The sequence below is a fragment of the Dendrobates tinctorius genome, unplaced genomic scaffold (assembly GCF_039654945.1).
Source record: "Dendrobates tinctorius isolate UK_male_01 unplaced genomic scaffold, ASM3965494v1 ptg000049l, whole genome shotgun sequence".
Lineage (NCBI taxonomy): Eukaryota > Metazoa > Chordata > Amphibia > Anura > Dendrobatidae > Dendrobates > Dendrobates tinctorius.
The window spans coordinates 10,835,142-10,856,394 of NW_027361717.1; the positions used below are offsets into that span (position 1 = coordinate 10,835,142).

General features: G+C 42.5%; 1 protein-coding gene across 1 annotated transcript in view; it reads left to right on the forward strand.

Moving 5' to 3' along the window:
• Positions 1 to 21,253, forward strand: part of IL20RB (interleukin 20 receptor subunit beta) — a 170,916-nt gene that overhangs the window by 26,899 nt on the left and 122,764 nt on the right. The window contains exon 2 of the mRNA XM_073576507.1: positions 812 to 932. Within this exon, the coding sequence (XP_073432608.1) occupies positions 812 to 932 (121 nt within the window). The remainder of the gene's footprint in view (positions 1 to 811; positions 933 to 21,253) is intronic.

The following is a 21,253-nucleotide window of genomic DNA, read 5'->3' on the forward strand; positions in this document are numbered from 1 at the left end:
TGGAATGGAAGTCTCTCTCATTGAACTGTAAAACATCATGTCCTGGCCAGCCCACAACACCGGCTACATGCAGCCTGCACGGGTGTAAGACCCACACAGCATAAGTTCACACATCCAACCAGGACCGATAATTTCATGCCAGGGCGCAGAATATGAGTGCCTCACTGATAGCTACCAAGGAGGGCCACATCACACTTCTGGCACTTTCTCACCTAAGCAGGCTGTTTGTAGGTGCAGGCTGTTAAAGGGGTTTTCTGTCCATACAATATTGATATTAGATTGATGGTGGTCTGACATTCGTCACTCCCCTACACGACTAACTCTTATTAGCTCTAGTGGCTGCTGGATCGTAAATACTTAATGGAGCTGATAGGTAACGCTCAATTTCATATGGAGTGGCCGCTGCTGAGTACTGAGCACCAGCTATTATTTATGGAATAGAAGCTGATGTACAGTTCCCAGCAGTGGACGTTTTATATTGAACTGACCTTTTTTTTTTTTTTTTTTTTAAAACCCCATTCAAATCTGAAAAATGAACAAGAATTTAAGGGCATGCTGATTATTATCAGAGTTGTCAGTTTGTTACATTGGATTTAATTGCATTTTTTAAACTTCGCACAAATGTGCAGCTAAACCTGATGAGAATACATACTAATATGGCCTTGGTACACTGTGGCTTTTCTTTAAATTTGTTGCAAAAATGGCATAGCTTTTTTTCTGCTATGTTTGTATATGACTTTAGTAACATGAATATAAGAACTGAAGAGTCTGCATCTAATATAATACCTTATTTTCTAATTTTTCATTTCAGACCAACAATTACTTCCAGCTCCTGAAAATATTTCCATTGTCTCTATCAACTTGAAGCATTTTCTGCACTGGGATCCAGTAACAGTTCTTGGAAATGTGACTTATTCTGTTGAATCACAAGGGTAATGCTGATTAACATATTATTTTTTTTTACTGTCTTCTGATTTCTTTGTGCAGTAAGGAAGTATCTCTAAAGATCTTCTATGAGTCAGGCTCTTGTTATTTGGGAGGACATATAAAGATCTCGTAACTCATAAACTGTAAATGACATTCCAGTGCTGAAGTTTTAAGGATCCGGTTTAATGGCCATGGACATTATCGAAAAAAGTCATGTCTATGGTGACTTATGACAAAACATGGGTGATGCTTGTTTGGATTTTTACCTTTGCAATCATGCTCCGCAGAGTAGCTATTCTTTTCCTGCACAGTTTGGCGCTCCCCATCTACATCTAAATTTTTCACTCCTTTTAATGCCCTGTCAAGCAGTGGTTTATGAGGAGTAACAACTGTTCGCTGGGAACTCAGGAGTATAGTCAGCAGATTCAATTGCAATTGACTTGACCCATACACGATCCAAACCAGATGTCATATTAGCTGTTTGGAGAATATGCCGACACAAACCCTTCAATAATTCTCCCCATCTGTGCAAAGTATTTATATTTGACAAAAGTAATTGGACTTTACTTTAAATTTATTTTAAGGTCAGTAAAGGTCCCCTTACATTTAGCGATGCACAGCGATCCCGACAACGATACGACCCGGTCAGGATCGCTTTTGCATTGCTAAATGGTCGCTAGTGAGCTGCCAAACAGGCAGATCTCACAGCGATGCAGCAGCGGTCGGGGGTCGTCACTTACCTGTCACACGCAGCGAGGGTGACATCTTCCGCCAGCGTCCATGGAGTCGCTTGTCGGTGCCAGCAGGAAGCCGACGACGAGAAATGGACCAGGCTGATCTTGCGTGATCAGCGAAATCCAAGGGGGAGCAGGGTCGGAGGTAAGTGTCACATGTAGCAAGATCGCTAGCGATCTCGCTATGTGTGAATGGGGCTTAAGGGACATACAGGTATCACTTGCCTACACAATCAGGAAAAAGACTTTCTGCAGGCCAGAGAGTTGGACAACCATGTAGGTGCGGTAGGCATTCTACAGCAGGGTGGGGGTTAGGTAGGTCAGCTTTGAGAAGACTGAGGAGGCAACAGCAGATATGGGCAGGCAAAGAAGCAGAGATGACATTGACCACATATCCCTGCTCTAGGATGTACACATGTGGACAAAATTGTTGTTACCCTTCCGATGAAGCAAGAAAACTCATAATGGTCAGTAATTTTCAACTTAAATGTACTGAATATCGTCTATTGAGAATTAGAAATAACTTCTGAATTGTGACTTCTATACAAAAAAAAGTAAAAAGAAAACTAATGAAAATTACCTGGACAAAAATTATGCTGTTCCTACAAAAGATTGAAAATAATTTGACCATAAGGACATGTTAAACTGAGGCATGTCCTGAAATTAGCATCACTGGTGTCTAAAAAACTTATAATCAGTCAGTCTGCCTATTTAAAAGTGAAAAATGGTCATTGTGTGGTTTGGTATCATTGTGTTACACCACACTGAACATGGATCAAAAACAGATTAGGAGAGTTGTCTCAGGAGATTATAAAGAAGATTATAGACAAGCATGGTAAAGGTAAAGGCTATAAGTCCATCTGCAAACAGCTTGTGTTACTACAGTTGCACATATTATTCAGAAATTTAAGTTCTATGGGACTGTAGCCAACCTCCCTGGATGTGGCCGCAAGAGGAAAATTTTTGAAAACTTGAAGAGACGGATAATACCAATGGTAACCAAAGAGCCCAGATCAACTTCCAAAGAGATTACAGGAGAACTCCAAATTCAAGGTCCGTCAGTGTCAGATCGCACTATCCATCTTGCCAAAGTGGACGTTATGAAAGACAACTGAGGAGGGAACCATTGTTGAAATCAAATAAAAAAAAGCGAGGCTGAAATTTGCCAAAATACAGAAGTCTCATTGAGGGCTCGCTCACATTTGCGTATAAAAAAATAGCTCCGATGTTGCTCCTAAAGAGGACGAGTGCGATGCAAGTGTCATAAGAGCACAATGTGTTTTTTCTCACTTAGCATCCTCGATTCCATACAGTAATTCTCTAAGTGCTGTATTTTCCAGATTACAAGACACACTTTTTTCCTCCAAATTTGGGAGGAAAATTGCTGCATCTTATAATTTAAAGTGAACTTACTGTGGGCTGACGGTGTTGCAGCGGGGTCACAGGAGGTAGGGTCACTGCTTCAGGAGGCCGATGGCTGTGGCAGGAGGGGGGAGATGCTCCGATGACCAGGAGGTGTCAAAAGGTGTCGGCGCCGGTGAGCAGAGTATGGTTTCCTTATGATATCCCTGCGGTGGGCTTTGGGAAAATAGCAAACTCCGGCAGTGCATGTGCAGTTGAGATCGCAAGAGGTGTCTCCCGCGATCTCAATCTGCGTATGCTCCGCTACCGGCAGCCATTTTCCTGAAGCCCACTGCAGTGATATCAATGGAAAAAAGGACTCCGCTCACTGGTGCTGACACCCTCTGAGATCCAAGGCACCACAGCATTGCCCCATTCATGCCGCCAGTGCCGACCTCCTGAAGCAGTGACCCTGTGTCCCCGCTCCACTACAGCTGCCGAAGGTAAGCTACCATTAAAAGGGAATATAAAACGCACCACCATTTTATTTAAAAGTTGTTTTATTTTCTATTTTGCACCCTTTGGGGTGCATCTTATGGTCCAATTCATCTTATAAACCATAAAAAATGGTAATTTAAAGCTAGTTTACAAACTAATAAAGCAATCTTATATACAGATATAGGTAGATAGATGATAGAAAGATATACTGTAGGTCAATAGAATAGATAGATATCCTGTAGACATAATTTCACAAGCTGCCCTACATATAATAAACTAGCACCCTTTAGTGCCTTTCATGTGGCACTAAAAGGTATTTCGCCTTATTTAACCTTTTAAATAAATAAATAAATCATTTTTTAAAAATGATGTGGGGTCCTCCCTTTTTTTTGATAACCAGCAAAGGTAAAGCAGGCAGCTTATATTATCAGACTGGGAAGGTCCTTGGTTATTGGGCCCTTCCCATATCTTCCCAATGTAAAAATACCAGCCCACAGCTGCCACAGAATTGGCACTTCACGTAACATGTGCCAATTCTGTCTCTCTTCCCGATTACCCTGGTTCAGTGGCGTTTGGGGTAAGGGTAGTTGGGATTGCAGACAGTTGGATTTGTCAAAAATCACACCTGCCATCAAACTCTGGGGTTAGTGATGTTAGTAAAGTAACTAACCCGGTAATCAAAAGTAAAAACACACACAGAAAAAAAACACTTTATTTGAATAAAGACTCACCCACGCTATGTTTCGTACACCAATTTATTGAAAAAAATTAAAAAATCCCATGTAGGTCTGCTTTAATCCATCGAATCTGAAGTAGTCCAGAAAAGGATACCTGAAAAACATAAAAAGAAATAAAGACAATAGACACTCCCTCATTCACCAATATATTGCCCGAAATGTTCCCACAAAGCTCCACCATAGTCCGCATTCTCTGCATCTGTGTCCGATGACTGAGAGTAGCAGAACAGTGACCGCTATTCACAGAAGCTGGGTAGTGATGACATAGCTCATTAGATCTGCTGGGTCTTGCTGAGCACAGTGGGAGTCAGTGACAATGATGAACATTGTCAGGAGCACCCAGTGTCTGTGAAAAGCAGTAACTTTATTTCTATTCACAATCATCAGTTCCAGATTCGGGCAACGTGGATTACGGCGGAGCTTCGTGGGAACATTTTTAGAAATTCACTGAACCTGGTGAATTTAAACAAATTGGAAATTGGATTTGCAAATCGTCTTAAGTGGCTGCCCTCATTTCATACATTGCAGGTGACTTCATCACCCAGAGAAGGCTGAAATGATGTTAGGAGCAGCTAGGATTTCCATTAATGCCTTGTAGCTTTCACATCACATGATATAGCACAGCCAATTATGAGGGAATATCATAGCTTGAATAAAAGCCAAGGCAGGGAATGCATCACCAATTTTGTAGTGAATGTGGTTGAATGCATGTCACCTTTCACAGCTTAGCAATAGAACACTGAAGAAACTGTACAGGTAGTGTGTGACAGCACAGAACTGGAGAAGGGTTATCATCCATTTATCCATAGCCAGATATGTTGAAGTCACATCAAGATTACGAAGTCTGTGTTAACAATAAAGAGCTTGAAATGAGTTGTTACAGTGATAGGAGACTGAAGGGCATTTAGAGTACTTTTGATTTACGGCAAATTAATTGACTGCAAAACGATTTTTGAGAAAAAGTCAGAAAAGCTGGTGAATTCAAATTTCAAAGTAGTTGCCCCTTTCTAGCATAGAATAGAAACAAGTGTCTTTGTAGTGAGCACATCCTAAAGCAATTAGTTAGGAATGTGACCCTGTGCCTGATATTCCCTGATGCCTCCCTTCCCAAAGACTAAGGCCTGTTTCACACTTCCGTTTTTGTGTCCGCCAAACGGATCCGTTTCCGTTTTTTTGACGGAAACGGATGCAAACGGATCCGTTTTTTAAAAAAAGGATCCGTTTTTTGACGGATCCGTGGTAACCGCTATGGGACAAAAACGGATCCTGCAAAAGGCGGATCCGTTTTTTTACGGAAACCAACGGATTTTGACGGATTTGAAAAAACGGAAGTGTGAAACAGGCCTTAATCAAACCTGAAACTAAGAATATTAAAGTGGTAGAATCAAACAGAATACTTAAATGAACCTTTCCTAGTACAAGTGTCAAACTGGTTTCTTGGGCTCATCAAATTGATGTTAGTGCAAATTGCATAGCAGGATTGTCCCTTCAAAACACTAAAAACACTATTCAGGTATGTTTTGTTAGTTTTTGGATTGCTTTAAACATTAAATTTTTTTTTTAAAACCTCATTGCTTATATAGTATATGCTATATTTTCCTGCATCTGAGTGATACTTTTCACTGATTTTGTGGTTATAATATTCTTCATTCTTGGTGTTACTTTAGCCCTGATGTCCTCAGTAAAGACTTTCTCATCCTGGGAGAATTATATGTAAATTTTGTAACAGGTTAGGATTTGTACTAAAGCAGTTCTAAGAAATTGCAAAACTCTGCTTCCCTAAGGAGAAAATTACGTAGACAATTTAATTCAGCAGTTACATTATCAGACTCACAGCAAGAAACAAACCACTCGGTATTATGTCATTGGGAAAGGCAATAGTCGGGTACATTGGAGCAGACGCTCTTCAATCTCTGTATAAGTTGTTAGTACTTTAAACAAAAGTGTACCCAGAAAAATAAGGGTGAGACAGTCATCCATATCCTGCAAGATGTCTCCCATTTGCATGCTGCGCAGAAAATGTGTCTGCACCGACCACAACATTTGGCAGGAACAGACCCTTTGCATTTTTTTTTGTAATAGTGAAGTATCCAACCATGATACAATCTAATTAAAGATGTCCTACATGAGAGATGTGAAAATGCTATATAGTGACTTCTATGTGCCACCATCCAGAATTTAACATTCTTTACTTTGGCCGCATGTGCTGAGCTTGTAGGCAAACTCCTTTTTTAGGCTAGGCCCTGACAGTAGCACCTCCTTCACTGTAATGATGGTGGTTCTGTCCTTGACTGCCCTTTGTGCACATCCATAGACACCAAAGCTGTGAACATTATAGACTTGGACATTTTTTTTTTAATCTAACCTCATGCATTGTCTTCTAAAAATCATTTTTGCAATGTTTTTTTTTGAACTGTAAGGAGATGAACATATTGCCCTGTTCCCCCTTGAATACATCAGTACTGTTTATAATGTAAAGTGTAGTATGTATGACATCATGCTTTATGGTAATGTGTGGTGTGGATTGTGGTGTATTGTAATGTTTTGCACTGTACAGTTAGGAAACTGAGTTCTGCCCAGCAACAGACAGTGAATAGGGTAAAACATAGTTAAGTGTTGGGATTAGCCCAGAGAGGGAAGGGCTATGTAGCAGGATTAGAGAGGACTTCCTGGTAGTGACTCAGACTGGGCCTAGCTTGCAGCAATAGCAGACTTTTGGTCTGAGGGCTCAGTAAGACCACATGCAGTGTTTTCTGGCAAGAGAGAAAGGAGATTGGGTTATATGTTACCCAGGGCGGTAGCTGTGTGCGAGCTGCTGCTTCTCCTCACCCTGGCACCCCACAAATAAACAGTGTCCCACTTCGTCAATGTTGTGTTGTGTACAGTGTTCTCACTTTCAGGTCAGAGGCCTCCGCTGCATCCATGTCCTTTGGTCCAGGGTCAGCCGCACAAACATCAGGTGACACCATAGTTCGTTATAATAAGTTCAACATTACTGGACAGTTCAGATACAACAGTCTTTAACACACAGTTTTGGGCACAGCACCCTCTAGTTCCAGTTCATTAATACAGCACATTTCTAGCCTTTGCTTACATTTAGCTTGGACAATCCCTACGCTTCATCCTCCTATCAGCCCCAGGGATTTCCTGTTCGGCCCCACAGCACTCCCAAGATCCGTTATGTTTCCTTTAGTCATTTCCTTCCTCTGTATCGAAGGGAATAAGGCACATTTCAAACTGCCTTGTTTGTGCCATAGGCCCTGGACGTTACAGGAATGTCCAGCCCACTGTCACCTACACTGCCACTGCCACCTAAACTTCCACTTGACACAAAAATCACATACTAAAACTGTCTGAATAAATCCAGGAAATGCCTCCTCTTTTTGCTTGACCATACCCTCTCCCATGCTGGTCTGATCCCAAACATTTAACTGTTTCTGTTCCTGCAGTCTCTTGCTTGGACAATCTAACCTTTCACCTACATTAGAGTGTACAGCTTGCATTATTTTCTTACATTAACACTATACTAACAATACTTATACTAACACACTAATAGGCCTACAACTGCCTATCTTAATCTATCTGTAACTACTCTGAATCATAAAGTTCCTATCCATCACTACCTAATTAATAACATATATCCTATTTTTACTCTAAATCTGAGCTGATTGTACCAGGATACCTTAGGCATTACCAATTGTGACGGCCAGATAGGTTACATCCGAGAGTGGACCCTCTGGATCGTGGCACTGGAGCTCCCGGGGGTGAGCGTGCCAGGTGGTGCCGACCCCTATACAGGGGCCGTTAGGGGCAGACCTTCGGAAGACAGATGCCGCGACTGCTAGAACCAAGAGGGGCGGCTCAAAGGACTGAGTGAGGGGTATAGGACTGAGAACGGAATGCAGAACGGAGTAGGAAGTACAGAGTGGAGTGCAGGACGGAAACACAGAGTACAGGACCAGGCACAGAGAGCGGAGTACGGTACGGAGACACGGAGTACAGGACTGGGCACTGGAGTACAGGACAGAGATACGGAGTACAGGACTGGACACTGGAGTACAGGACAGAGACACGGAGTACAGGACTGGGCACTAAAGCGCAGGACAGAGACACAGAGTACAGGACTGGGCACTGGAGTGCAGGACGGAGACACGGAGTGCAGGACTGGGCACTGGAGTGCAGGACTGGGCACTGGAGTGCAGGACGGAGACACGGAGTACAGGACTGGGCACTGGAGTGCAGGACGGAGACACGGAGTACAGGACTGGGCACTGGAGTGCAGGACGGAGACACGAAGTACAGGACTACAGAGAGAGAGAGTGTAAAGTCTAAACACTTGACCAGGATACCATAAGGAAAGGCACACGATAATCAGGCGTCTCCACCATGCTGGAGACGCCTGATATACCCCGTGCTGCTGGCTGATTGGGCGCTCAGGCTTCTGGGTGGGCGCTGCAGGGTTAAGAGACCTGCAGAGCGCGTGCACGTGGCCTAAGGCGCCTGCACGAAGCAGGCATGCGCCGGACTGATGAGAACGAGGAGGAGGTGGGCACAGTGCAGCATGGCGAGCACCGGTGAGTATAGGCGGCGGCGGCGGGCCCACCGCTGCTGGGACGGCGGCGGCTACCACCCCCGACGTGACACCAATACAGTACCCACACAGCATCATCAGTACTTATAACACGCTATGCATTTTACATTATGCCATAAAAGCACAATACAACAGCATATGAGTATTCACTCTACAATTGTTGTAAAGATGAACCGTTCGAGAAGTTCTTTACCCGCTACAGAATAAGACTTTGTCCACAAACAACAACCTTGCATGCCTTCAGAATCCTCCTGGATGGAGAAAGAAAAATGTTGTGAAGAAGAAATGGAGAGTTGTGGTCATGGGGGATTCCCTGTTGAGAGGAACAGAGGCTGCTATCTGCAGACCGGATATAACCTCAAAAGAAATGTGCTGTCTTCCAGGTGCAAAAATTAAAGATGTGTCTGACAGGATATCAGGACTCTTCAGACCTACAGATGACTACCCATTCCTGCTAATGCATGTGGGGACAAATGACACCACAAGAAAGGACCTGGAAACCATCTGCAAGAAAAGTCAAAGATGCTATAGGATTTTTACAGGATGAAAATGATGAAATGTTAAGACACGATGTTGACAAGGTCGAACTTTTAAATTCCTCTTTTGCATCTGTTTTATCTCAGAAAGGAAATTAAATATAAACTGATCTTCACTGTCCTATTAAGGGAATAGAATAATCCAGGATATCTATAAACAGAAAGATAGTGGGGAAACACTTAGGTATCCTAAATTAATTCAAGTCTCCAGGTCCAGATGAATTACACCCCAGAGTACTGAAGGAGATAGCAGAAGAAATTTTTGAGCCACTCTCCATAATATTTGAAAAGTCTTGGAGAACAGGAGAAGTCACAGAATACTGGAGAAGAGCAAATGTTGTTCCTTTCTTCAAAAAGGGCATGAAGGTGGACCCGGGAAACTATAGGCCAGTGAGTCTGTCTTCTATACCAGGAAAGATATTTTAACAAATTGTTAAACAACATGTATGTAAGTACCTGGATAAGAATGAAGTGATTAAATAGAGTCAGCATTGGTTTGTAACTAATAAGTCATGTCAGAATAGCTTAATTTCCTTCTATGATAGAATCACTGACTGGGTGGATCAGGGAAATGCTGTAGATATAATATATCTTGACTTCTGCAAAGAGTTTGACAAAGTATCTCACACAATCCTTATTTTAAAAAAATTACTAAGTATGGAATGCACAAGGGAACTGTTAGGTGGATTCATAACTGGCTTAGTGATCGGACCCAAAGAGTGGTCGTAAATGGCTGCACTTCCAGTTGGAAGAATGTCTCAAGTGGAGTACTGTCCTAAGCCCTGTATTTTTCAACATCTTTATCAATGATTTAGATGAAGGAATTTAGGGTACACTGATTAAATTTGCTGACAACACAAAGCTAAGAGGGATAACTAATACTAGGGAAGAGAGAGAGAATTCAAATAGATATAAATAAACTGGAGCAGTGGGCAGCAACTAAAAAAATGTTTTTTTAACAGGGAAAAATGCAAAGTACTACATCTGGGCAATGAAAATGAAAAAAGCATGAACAGAATGGGAAGAATAGGGCTAAGCAACAGCACATGTGAAAAAGACTTGGGTATACTAATAGATCACAGAATGAACATGAGTCAACAGTGTGAGGTGGCAGCAAAAAAGGCAAATACAATTCTAGGATGTATTAAAACAAGCATACAGTCAAGATCACATGAAGTCATTATTGCCCTCTACTCCTCTTTGGTCAGACCTCATCTGGAATACTGTGTCCAGTTTTGGGCACCACATTTTAAATAAGACATCGACAAACTGGAGCAAGTTCAGAGAAGAGCGACCAGAATGGTGACCAGTCTGCAAACCCTGTCTTATGAGGAAAGGTTGCAGGATTTTGGAATGTTTAGCTTGCAAAAGAGAAGATTGAGAGGAGACTTAATAGATGTCTAAAAATATCTGAAGGGTTGTAACATTATAAGGATCATCTTTATTCTCATTTGCACAAGGAAAGACTAGAAGCAATGGGATTAAACTGAATGGGAGGAGACACGGATTAGATGTTAGAAAAAAACTTTTTGACCGTTAAGGTGAGCAATGAGTGAAACAGGCTGCCATGAGAGGTGGTGAGCTCTCCTTCAATAGAAGTCTTCAAACAGAGGCTGGACAAACATCTGTCTGGGATAATTTAGTGAATCCTGCATTGAGCAGGGGGTTGGACCAGATGGCCCAGGAGGTCCCTTCCAACTCTACCATTCTATGATTCTACGATTCAAATTGCAATACTCAGTGTGCATAGTTGCCCAGCAATGGAGGTTTAGTAAAGCTTCGCTTGTTAAGAACTGATGGTCTCCTTTCATGAACTGGTTAGCAGCTGGCCCTGGCAAACCAGCGACATTGGTTAATGTTATATTTGTGGTGTTGTGCATTGGTGTTTTCTAGGTTTCTGGATGGTTGAGGATGACCAAAAATATATTAGTTTGTTTAACAAAGCGCCACTTAAAGGGGTATTCTCAAGTTGTCTTTTAAGTAGCTCACAGCTATTCAGTCTCTCCTTACTTCCTGGTAGCTTGGGGGGTAGCTGCTACTCTATGAGAGACAGTTCTGGTGAGCAGTTTTTTTCTGTTATTTAAGCTATGTGCACACGTAGCGGAACTCTTGCAGAAGTTACCGTGAGAATTCTGGAATTCCATTCCGCGGGAAAATCGCATTTTAAATTCCAGCGATTTTCCCGCGGAAAAACTAGCGATTTGCAAGCGTAATTAGCTTGCAGAATGCTAGCGCTTTCCAAGCGATCTGTAGCATCGCTTGGAGAACTGATTGACAGGTTGGTCACACTCGTCAAACATAGTGTTTGACGAGTGTGACCCACTTTTTACAACTGATGCTGCCTATGCAGCATCAGTAGTAAAAGATAAAATGTAAAAAATAAAAAATATTGTTATTCTTACCTTCTGGCGTCCCGCGCAGCCTTCCCGCCTCTCTCCACGCTCCCGGTCCCAGTAATCCTTTGCGCGAATGAGCGCGAGACGTTGCGCTCCCGCGAGATCGCGACGTCATCACTGTCATTCTTGCAAAGGATTACTGGGACCGGGAGCGTGGAGAGAGGCAGGAAGACTGCGCGGGACGCCGGAAGGTGAGAATAACAATATTTTTTATTTTAATTCTATTTTTTATAGGGATATGGTACCCACAGCCCGGAGGACAGTCTCCTCTCCTCCGGACCGTTGGTACCATCCGCAAATGTTCTGCTTACTTTTCGCATGGTGGGCACAGCAACATGCGGAAAGTAAGCAGAACATTGCATTCCCATTCGCCACGATTCCGCTAAATTAATGAGCATGCATCGTTTTTTACCGCAAAGCGATTCCGCCACGGAAAAAAACTCAGCATAAGCACAGCATTGCGGAATCCCATAGGATTGCATGAGATGCTTATTTTTCGAGGCAAAATCGCGCATTTAAAACCGCCGCGAAAAAAACGCGACGTGTGAACTCAGCCTAATTATTAATGGTGTTTGTTCTGACTACACTGCTCTCACTATATTTACATGTAGTGATAACTGGGTATTTGAACAAGAACACAGCTCAGGAAAGTGAGAGCTGTGATTAGGACAACTGCTGTGGAAACTGACGACAATGCATTTTAGGGTTAGGTGATTGTAATTCTATAGGACTATTAAGAGCTCTGTCAGGAGCTCAGAGAGGAAGGATGTGAGCAGCAAACTGCTGTGTACAGATCAATTGGATGGACAGAGCTGACCAGTATGTCATGAGTTATCCCCTCTCCTGGTATGTAGCTCCTGCGCACTCTTGGCCAGGATCTGGGCAGACTCTAGTGGATACCAGCTAAAAGGCATGAAAGATAAAAGATCTCACAGCAGGAAAATGACAGCGGATAGACATAAGTACTTTGCAAACTTGCTTATATTCACACTGTCTAATAAGCTCTCCTGTATTGTTAATTAATATCCATAGTAGCTAACTAGGTTTAGCATATACCCAAGTATATGTCACATGTTTGATAATTGTAAGACAAAACAACTGCTAAGAAATCTCATTATAAATGCTTCTAACTAACTCTAAGGTCTCATCAAACATCAATATTTTTGATCAGTATTTCATCAGTATTTGTATGCCAAAACCAGGAGTGTCTCCAAAACACAGAACAGGTGCCAATTTTTCAGTTATAGTTTTCATCAATGATTTCCACTCCTGGATTTGGCATACAAACACATACAAAATACTGACCTATGATTGAGACCTAAGGAAGGGCATTCCAGTACACAAGTGCAGCAAAGGAGACGCTTTGCAGGTGTAACTGAAATCTGATTTTACTACTGAGACTAGTGGTAAGGCTGTATTCAGTCATGGCTGAAAGTGTTGGCATCCTTGAAATTATTCCAGAAAATGATTGCAATTAGACATATTTTGTTATACACATGTTTGTTTCCTTTGTTTGTATTTGTTTGTACTGGAACAATGCAAATACACAGAAAAAATGGCAAATTAGACATAATTTCACAAAAAAACAAACAAAATGGGCAGGATAAAATTGTTATGAAAGAGAAGTATGGCTGATTAGGGCGCTCAGACCAAGACAGACACTTGTTTTAGATGGAAAAGAAACTTCTTTACTTGGTCATTATGTCCTCACAAAGCTTTTCGGCGGTGAATTCTCCATCAGGTGCCGGCAGCATAACCACGGCAGGTTAGTGTACTTTGTTCTTAACCTCCTCTACTTGACCACCCGGTATCACACCAGGAGCGCCCCCTCCTCTCTCCTATTTTTAGGATAAAATTGTTGGCTTCCTCAACTTAATATTTCATCGTATATACTTTGGAATAAATAACTACAATCAATTGCTTCTTATAACAACAAGCTTCTCGCACCTCTCAACTGGAATTTTGGACCAATCTTCTTTTGTAAACTGCTCCAGATCTCTCATATTTGAGAGACATAGAGCAATATTTGAGTGATTTTAAGATCTCTCCACTGGTGTTCAATGGGATTTAAATCCAGAATCTTTGCTGGCCATTTCAGTACTCTCCAGTGCATTGTTTCCATTCTTTTCTGGGTGCTTCTTGAATTATGTTTAGGGTCATTGTTCTACTGGAAGACCCATGACCTAGGACGCAAACCCAGCTTTCTGACACTGGGCACTGCATTGAAACCCAAAAGCCTTTGGCAATTTTCAGTTTTCATGATGCCTATTACACAGCTAATGCACCTAGTGCCAGAGGCAACAAAACAACTCCAAAACATCTTTGAACCTTCACCATATTTGACTGTAGGTACTGTGTTCTTTTCTTTTATAGACCGCATTCTGTTTTCGGTAAACAGTAGAATGATGTGCTTTACCATAAAGCTCTACCTTGTCTCATCTGTCCACAAGACACTTTCCCAGTAGGATTTTTCTTCACCTTCTTCCTATTATTCTTTTTTTTTACATTCTTCATCTTCTTCCTATTATTCTTTTTTTGTACATTCTTCATATTCTTCTTATTCATCTTCTTCCTATTTTTCATCATATTCTTATTTGTGACAGGCATTCCTGTAGTTGCTACTAACGTATATTTGGGCAAACTACAGTCTTGCTTTTTTATGTGTTTGTGTATCCTGAGATAGCGTTTCATTTCATTCAAATGGATAGATGGCGCTGACACTGATGTACACTGAGCCTGCAGGACAGCTATAAAGTCTTTGGTGCTTCATTGGGACTGCTTATCCATCATCTGGACCAACCTGTTTTGCAACCATCCATCAATTTTTCTCTAACATCCACATCAAAAGAAATTAGCTACAGTGCCATGGGTTGGAAATTTCTTGATTGTGTTGCGCACTGTGGATAAAGGAACATCAAGATCTCTGGAGATGGACTTGTAACCTTGAGATGGGAGATATTTTTCACCAATTTTGGTTCTCATTCTCAGACAGTTCTCTTGTCCTTTTTCTGTTCTTCATGCTTAGTGTTGCACACACTGACACACAATGCAGAGATTGAGTTTACTTCTCCTTTTTTTAATCTGGTTTCAGGTGTGATTATCATACTGCCCATATCTGTTACTTGCCACCGGAGAGTTTGAACGAGCATCACATACTTGAAATAAATTGTTTACCCACAATTTTAGAGAGGTGCCACTAATTTAGTCCCACCAATTTTGGGGGCTTTGTGTGAAATGCTGTCCAATTTGCCTTTATTCCTCTTTGTTTGTCTTGTTCCAATACACACAAGTGAAATAAACAGGTTTATAACAAAACATGTGTAATTGAAATAATTTTATTGGAGAAATGCTTCATTAAATGGAACAATTTCAAGGGTGCCAACACTTTCAACCATGACTGCATATCCCAGGCCCAAATACAATTTTGCACGTGGCTTCAAAGCTTGATTTCTTAGCACTCACTCACTGGGCTACTATAAAACAGTTATTGAGACATGTTCCATTTAAATATGTTTGTTGGATAACTCCACCTCTCAGAATATTTATGAATCCTTACCTGACTTGCACTCATTTTTTCGCCACAGCTTTACCTAAAAGGGTATTCTCATCTTGAAGCTCCTATCCCAATATATAGTAGATGTAATCTCTATATATAAAACTGAATGTATGTATGTATGTATGTATGTATGTACAGTTAGGTCCATATATATTTGGACAGAGACAATGTTTTTCTAATTTTGGTTCTAGACATTACCACAATGAATTTTAAACAAAACAATTCAGTTTCAGTTGAAGTTCAGCTTTCATTTGAGGGTATCCACATTAAAATTGGATGAAGGGTTTAGGAGTTTCAGCTCCTTAACATGTGCCACCCTGTTTTTAAAGGGACCAAAAGTAATTGGACAGGTTAAATAATTGTAAATAAAATGTTCATTTCTAGTACTTGGCTGAAAACCCTTTGTTGGCAATGACTGCCTGAAGTCTTGAACTCATGGACATCACCAGACGCTGTGTTTCCTCCTATTTGATGCTCTGCCAGGCCTTCACTGCGGTGGTTTTCAGTTGCTGTTTGTTTGTGGGCCTCTCTGTCTGAAGTTTAGTCTTTAACAAGTGAAATGCATGCTCAATTGGGTTGAGATCAGGTGACTGACTTGGCCATTCAAGAATATTCCACTTCATTGCTTTAATAAACTCCTGGGTTGCTTTGACTTTATGTTTTGGGTCATTGTCCACCTGTAGTATGAAACGACGACCAATCAGTTTGGCTGCATTTGACTGATCTGAGCACACAGTATGGCTCTGAATATCTCAGAATTTATTCGGCTGCTTCTGTCCTGTGTCACATCATCAATAAACACTAGTGACCCAGTGCCACTGGCAGCCATGCATGCCCAAGCCATCACACTGCCTCCGCCGTGTTTTACAGATGATGTGGTATGCTTTGGATCATGAGCTGTACCATGCCTTCGCCATACTTTTCTCTTTCCATCATTCTGGTAGAGGTTGATCTTGGTTTCATCTGTCCAAAGAATGTTCTTCCAGAACTGTGCTGGCTTTTTTAGATATTTTTTAGCAAAGTCCAATCTAGCCTTTTTATTCTTGATGCTTATGAGTGGCTTGCACCGTGCAATGAACCCTCTGTATTTACTTTCATGCAGTCTTCTCTTTATGGTAGATTTGGATATTGATACGCCTACCTCCTGGAGAGTGTTGTTCACTTGGTTGGCTATTGTGAAGGGGTTTCTCTTCACCATGGAGATTATTCTGCGATCATCCACCACTGTTGTCTTCCGTCGGTGCCCAAGTCTTTTTGCATTGAGGAGTTCACCAGTGCTTTCTTTCTTTCTCAGGATGTACCAAACTGTAGATTTTGCCACTCCTAATGTTGTAGCAATTTCTCGGATGGGTTATTTCTGTTTTTGCAGCTTAAGGATGGCTTGTTTCACCTGCATGGGAGAGCTCCTTTGACCGCTTGTTGTTTCCTTCACAGCAAAACCTTCCAAATGCAAGCACCACACTTCAAATCAACTCCAGGCCTTTCATCTGCTTAATTGAGAATGACATAACGAAGGGATTGCCCACACCTGTCCATGAAATAACCTTGGAGTCAATTGTCCAATTACTTTTGGTCCCTTTAAAAACAGGGTGGCACATGTTAAGGAGCTGAAACTCCTAAACCCTTCATCCAATTTTAATGTGGATACCCTCAAATGAAAGCTGAAAGTCTGAACTTCAACTGCATCTGAATTGTTTTGTTTAAATTTCATTGTGTTAATGTCTAGAACCAAAATTAGAAAAATGATGTCTGTCCAAATATATATGGACCTAACTGTATGTGTGTGTGCTTCACCAATCAATCACGAAGCATCTTTCATTTCACCAGAGCTGTTTAAAAGAAGCTGAGCTGTGATTGGTTGCTATGAGCAAGTTTTCCCACTTGACAACACCTCAGCAGACACTGACATGGTGGGAGAAATCTAGCATCCCCGGGAACATAAGCTCCCAGCCATTGTCTGCCCCCCAGAAAGGAGCAGAGCACATGACAGAAATGAACCCTCCTACCATACCCATATACGCATCACACATCCTCCATCCCATAGGCACATCTTCCCTCTTAAAGGGATCTCTGGAATGGAAGTCAGGGCAAATCAATCCAGCACTTTGGTTTTGAACCCAGGCCTCTCTTAAAGGGATCCCCGGTATGGATGTTAGGACCGTTCCACTCAGCTCTGTGGTTCTGACCCCAAGATCTCTTAAAGGGATCATTGGTATGCAAGTTAGGGCAAATCCACAGCATTTTGGTACTGACCCCAGGCCTTTCTTAAAGGGATCTCCGGTATGGAAGGCAGGGCAAATCCTTCCAGTGCTTTGGTTCTGACCCCATGCATCTCTTAAAGGGATCCCCAGTATGGAAGTCAGGGCAATTGCCTTCAAATACTCTGGTACTGACTCCAGGCTCTCTTAAAGGGATCTCTTGTACAGAGGTTAGGGCAAATCCCTCAGCACTCTGATTCTGACCCCAGGGTTCTATTAAAGGGATCATTGGTATGCAAGTCAGAGCAAATCCACTCAGCACTCTGGTTCTGACCCCAGGCTTTCTTAAAGGGATTTCCGGTATGGAAGTTAGGGTAAATTCCTCAGTGCTCTGATTCTAACCCCAGGCTTCTATAAAAGGGATCATTGGTATGGAAGTCAGGGCAAATCCACTCAGCGCTCTGGTTCTGATGCCAGGCCTCTCTTAAAGGGATCCCCGGTATGGAAGTTAGGACCGTTCCACTCAGTGCTCTGGTTCTGACCACAGGGTGATGGGATGATGTGGGATATTAGAGGGAGTAGTCCGGTGGCTCTGGCTGATGGGATGATGCGGGATATTAGGGGTAGTAGTCCGGTGGCTCTGACTGATGGGATGATGTGCGATATTAGAGGTAGTAGTCTGGTGGCTCTGACAGGATGATGTGGGATATTAGGGGTAGTAGTCCGGCGGCTGTGTCGGGATGATGTGGGATATTAGTGGTAGTGGTCCAGTGGCTCTGGCTGACGGGATGATTTGGGATATTAGGGCCAATATACCCATCACACATCCTCCATCCCATAGTCCCGTGCCCATATACCCATCATACATATCCGCCATCCCATAGTCCCATGCCCATATACCCATCATACATATCCACCATCCCATAGTCCAGTGCCCTTATACCCATCATACATCCTCCATTCCATAGTCAACCATTATGACATCATAATGAGCGGCGGGGCTTGCAACCTATGATGACATCAGCGTCGCCATGGCAACCATTGTGACATCATAATGAGGGGCGGGGCTTGACGCACACACACAGTTTCCCCAGTATGTAGATAGGGGCATTATGACATCATAATGAGGGGCGGGGCTTGACACGCACACACTTTTTCCCCAGTGTGTAGACAGGGGCAAAATTGTTTGGTGAATTGGAATGTGCGGGGTTAAAATTTCGCCTCACAACATAGCCTAGGACGCTCTCGGGGTCCAGACGTGTGACTGTGCCAAATTTTGTGGCTGTAGCTGCGACGGTGTGGATGCCAATCCCGGACATACACACATACATACACACACACATACATACATACATACACACACACACTTTGAGCTTTATATATTAGATAGATACTAGCTGAAGAGCCCGGCGCTGCCCGGGCATAGTAACTAACTGTGGTTAGTTATTATTATTATTAATAATTTATATAGCACCATTGGTTCCATGGTGCTGTACATGAGAAGGGGTTACATACAAATTACAGATATCACTTACAGTAAACAAGCTAACAATCACTGACTGATATAGAGGGGAGAGAGGACCCTGCCCTTTCGGGCTTACATGCTACAGGATGGTGGGGAAGGAGACAGTAGGTTGGGGGGTTACAGCAGTTCCAGTGATGGTGAGGCAGTTATAGCAAATTATGATTATCCTCCATCCCATAGTCCCGTGCCCATATACCCATCATACATATCCACGATCCCATAGGCCCGTGCCCATATACCCTTCATACATATCCTCTATCCCATAGTCGAGTGCCCATACACCCATCACACATCCTCCATCCCATAGTCCCCTGCCCATATACCCATCATACATATTCTCCATCCCATAGTCCCATGCCCATATACCCATCATACATATTTGCCATCCCATAGTCGAGTGCCCATATACCCATCACACATCCTTCATCTCATAGTCCAATGCCCATATACCCATCATACATATCCTTCATCCCATAGTCCCGTGCCCATATACCCATCATACATATCCGCCATCCCATAGTCCCATGCCCATATACCTGTCATACATATCCTCCATCCCATAGTCCCATGCCCATATACCCATCACACATCCTCCATCCCATAGTCCCATGCCCATATACCCATCACACATTCTCCATCCCATAGTCCAGTGCCCATATACCCATCACACATCCTACATCCCATAGTCAACCATTATGACATCATAATGAGCGGCGGGGCTTGCAACCTATGATGAATCAGCATCGCCACCATCCCATAGTCCCGTTCCCATATACCCATCATACATATCCGCCATCCCATAGTCCCATGCCCATATACCAGTCATACATATCCTCCATCCCATAGTCCCATGCCCATATACCCGTCATACACATCCTCCATCCCATAGTCCCGTGCCCATATACCCATCACACATCCTCCATCCCATAGTCCTGTGCCATATACCCATCACACATCCTTCATCTCATAGTCCCATGCCTATATACCCATCATACATATCCTCCATCCCATAGTCCTGTGGCCATATATCCATCATTCATATCCGCCATCCCATAGTCCCGTGCCCATATACCCGTCATACTTATCCTCCATCCCATAGTCCAGTGCCCATATACCCATCACACATCCTCCATCCCATAGTCAACCATTATGACATCATAATGAGCGGCGGCAGGGCTTGCAACCTATGATGACATCAGCATCGCCATGGCAACTATTGTGACATCATAATGAGGGGCGGGGCTTGACACGCACACACTGTTTCCCCAGTATGCAAATAGGGGCATTATGACATCATAATGAGGGGCGGGGCTTGACGCGCACACACTTTTTCCCCAGTATGTAAATAGGGGCAAAATTGTTTGGTGAATTGGAATGAGCGGGGTTAAAATTTTGCCTCACAACATAGCTTAGGACGCTCTCGGGGTCCAGACGTGTGACTGTGCCAAATTTTGTGGCTGTAGCTGCGACGGTGCGGATGCCTATCCCGGACATACACACACATACACACTTACATACATACATACATACACACTTTGAGCTTTATACATTAGATAATCATTATAATTTGTTATAACTAACCGTAGTTAGTTACTATGCCCGAGCACCGCCAATGTGCAGGGTATTGCAGCAGCTGAGATATCCATGGTTATGACCACTACTATCTAGTTAACTAATTGTCATTATATGAGTGATTGTAACCATGAATTCCTAAGCTACTGTAAAGCCCTGCACATGGGGAAAGTGACATAGCGAATCAGAAATAGGAAGAACTGTACTAAATTTTGAAATGGAGGTATTTGCTAATACTATAATTATAAGTACTAAATTATGAGCTAGGATGTTGGAAATGGGAATATCTCATTAATGCCAGTTGACAATTCAGACCAGCAGTAGGGCTATTCCGCTGTCCAGAACTGTGTGCTTGCCGATGCTGTAAGCAGAACAGGCTTTGCTTGTGCACTAGTGGAGGAAGGCTGGAGCACTGACGCTGGTGGGATCCAGCAATTTGGCCAGCTTCAGAGCAGCGCACACAAGATGTACAGTGGGGGAAATAACTATTTAATCCCTTGCTGATTTTGTAAGTTTGCCACTGATAAAGACATGAGCAGTCTATAATTTTAAGGGTAGGTTAATTTTAACATTGAGAGATAGAATATCATAAAAGATCCAGAAAATCACATTGTATAAATTATATAAATTTATTTGCATTTT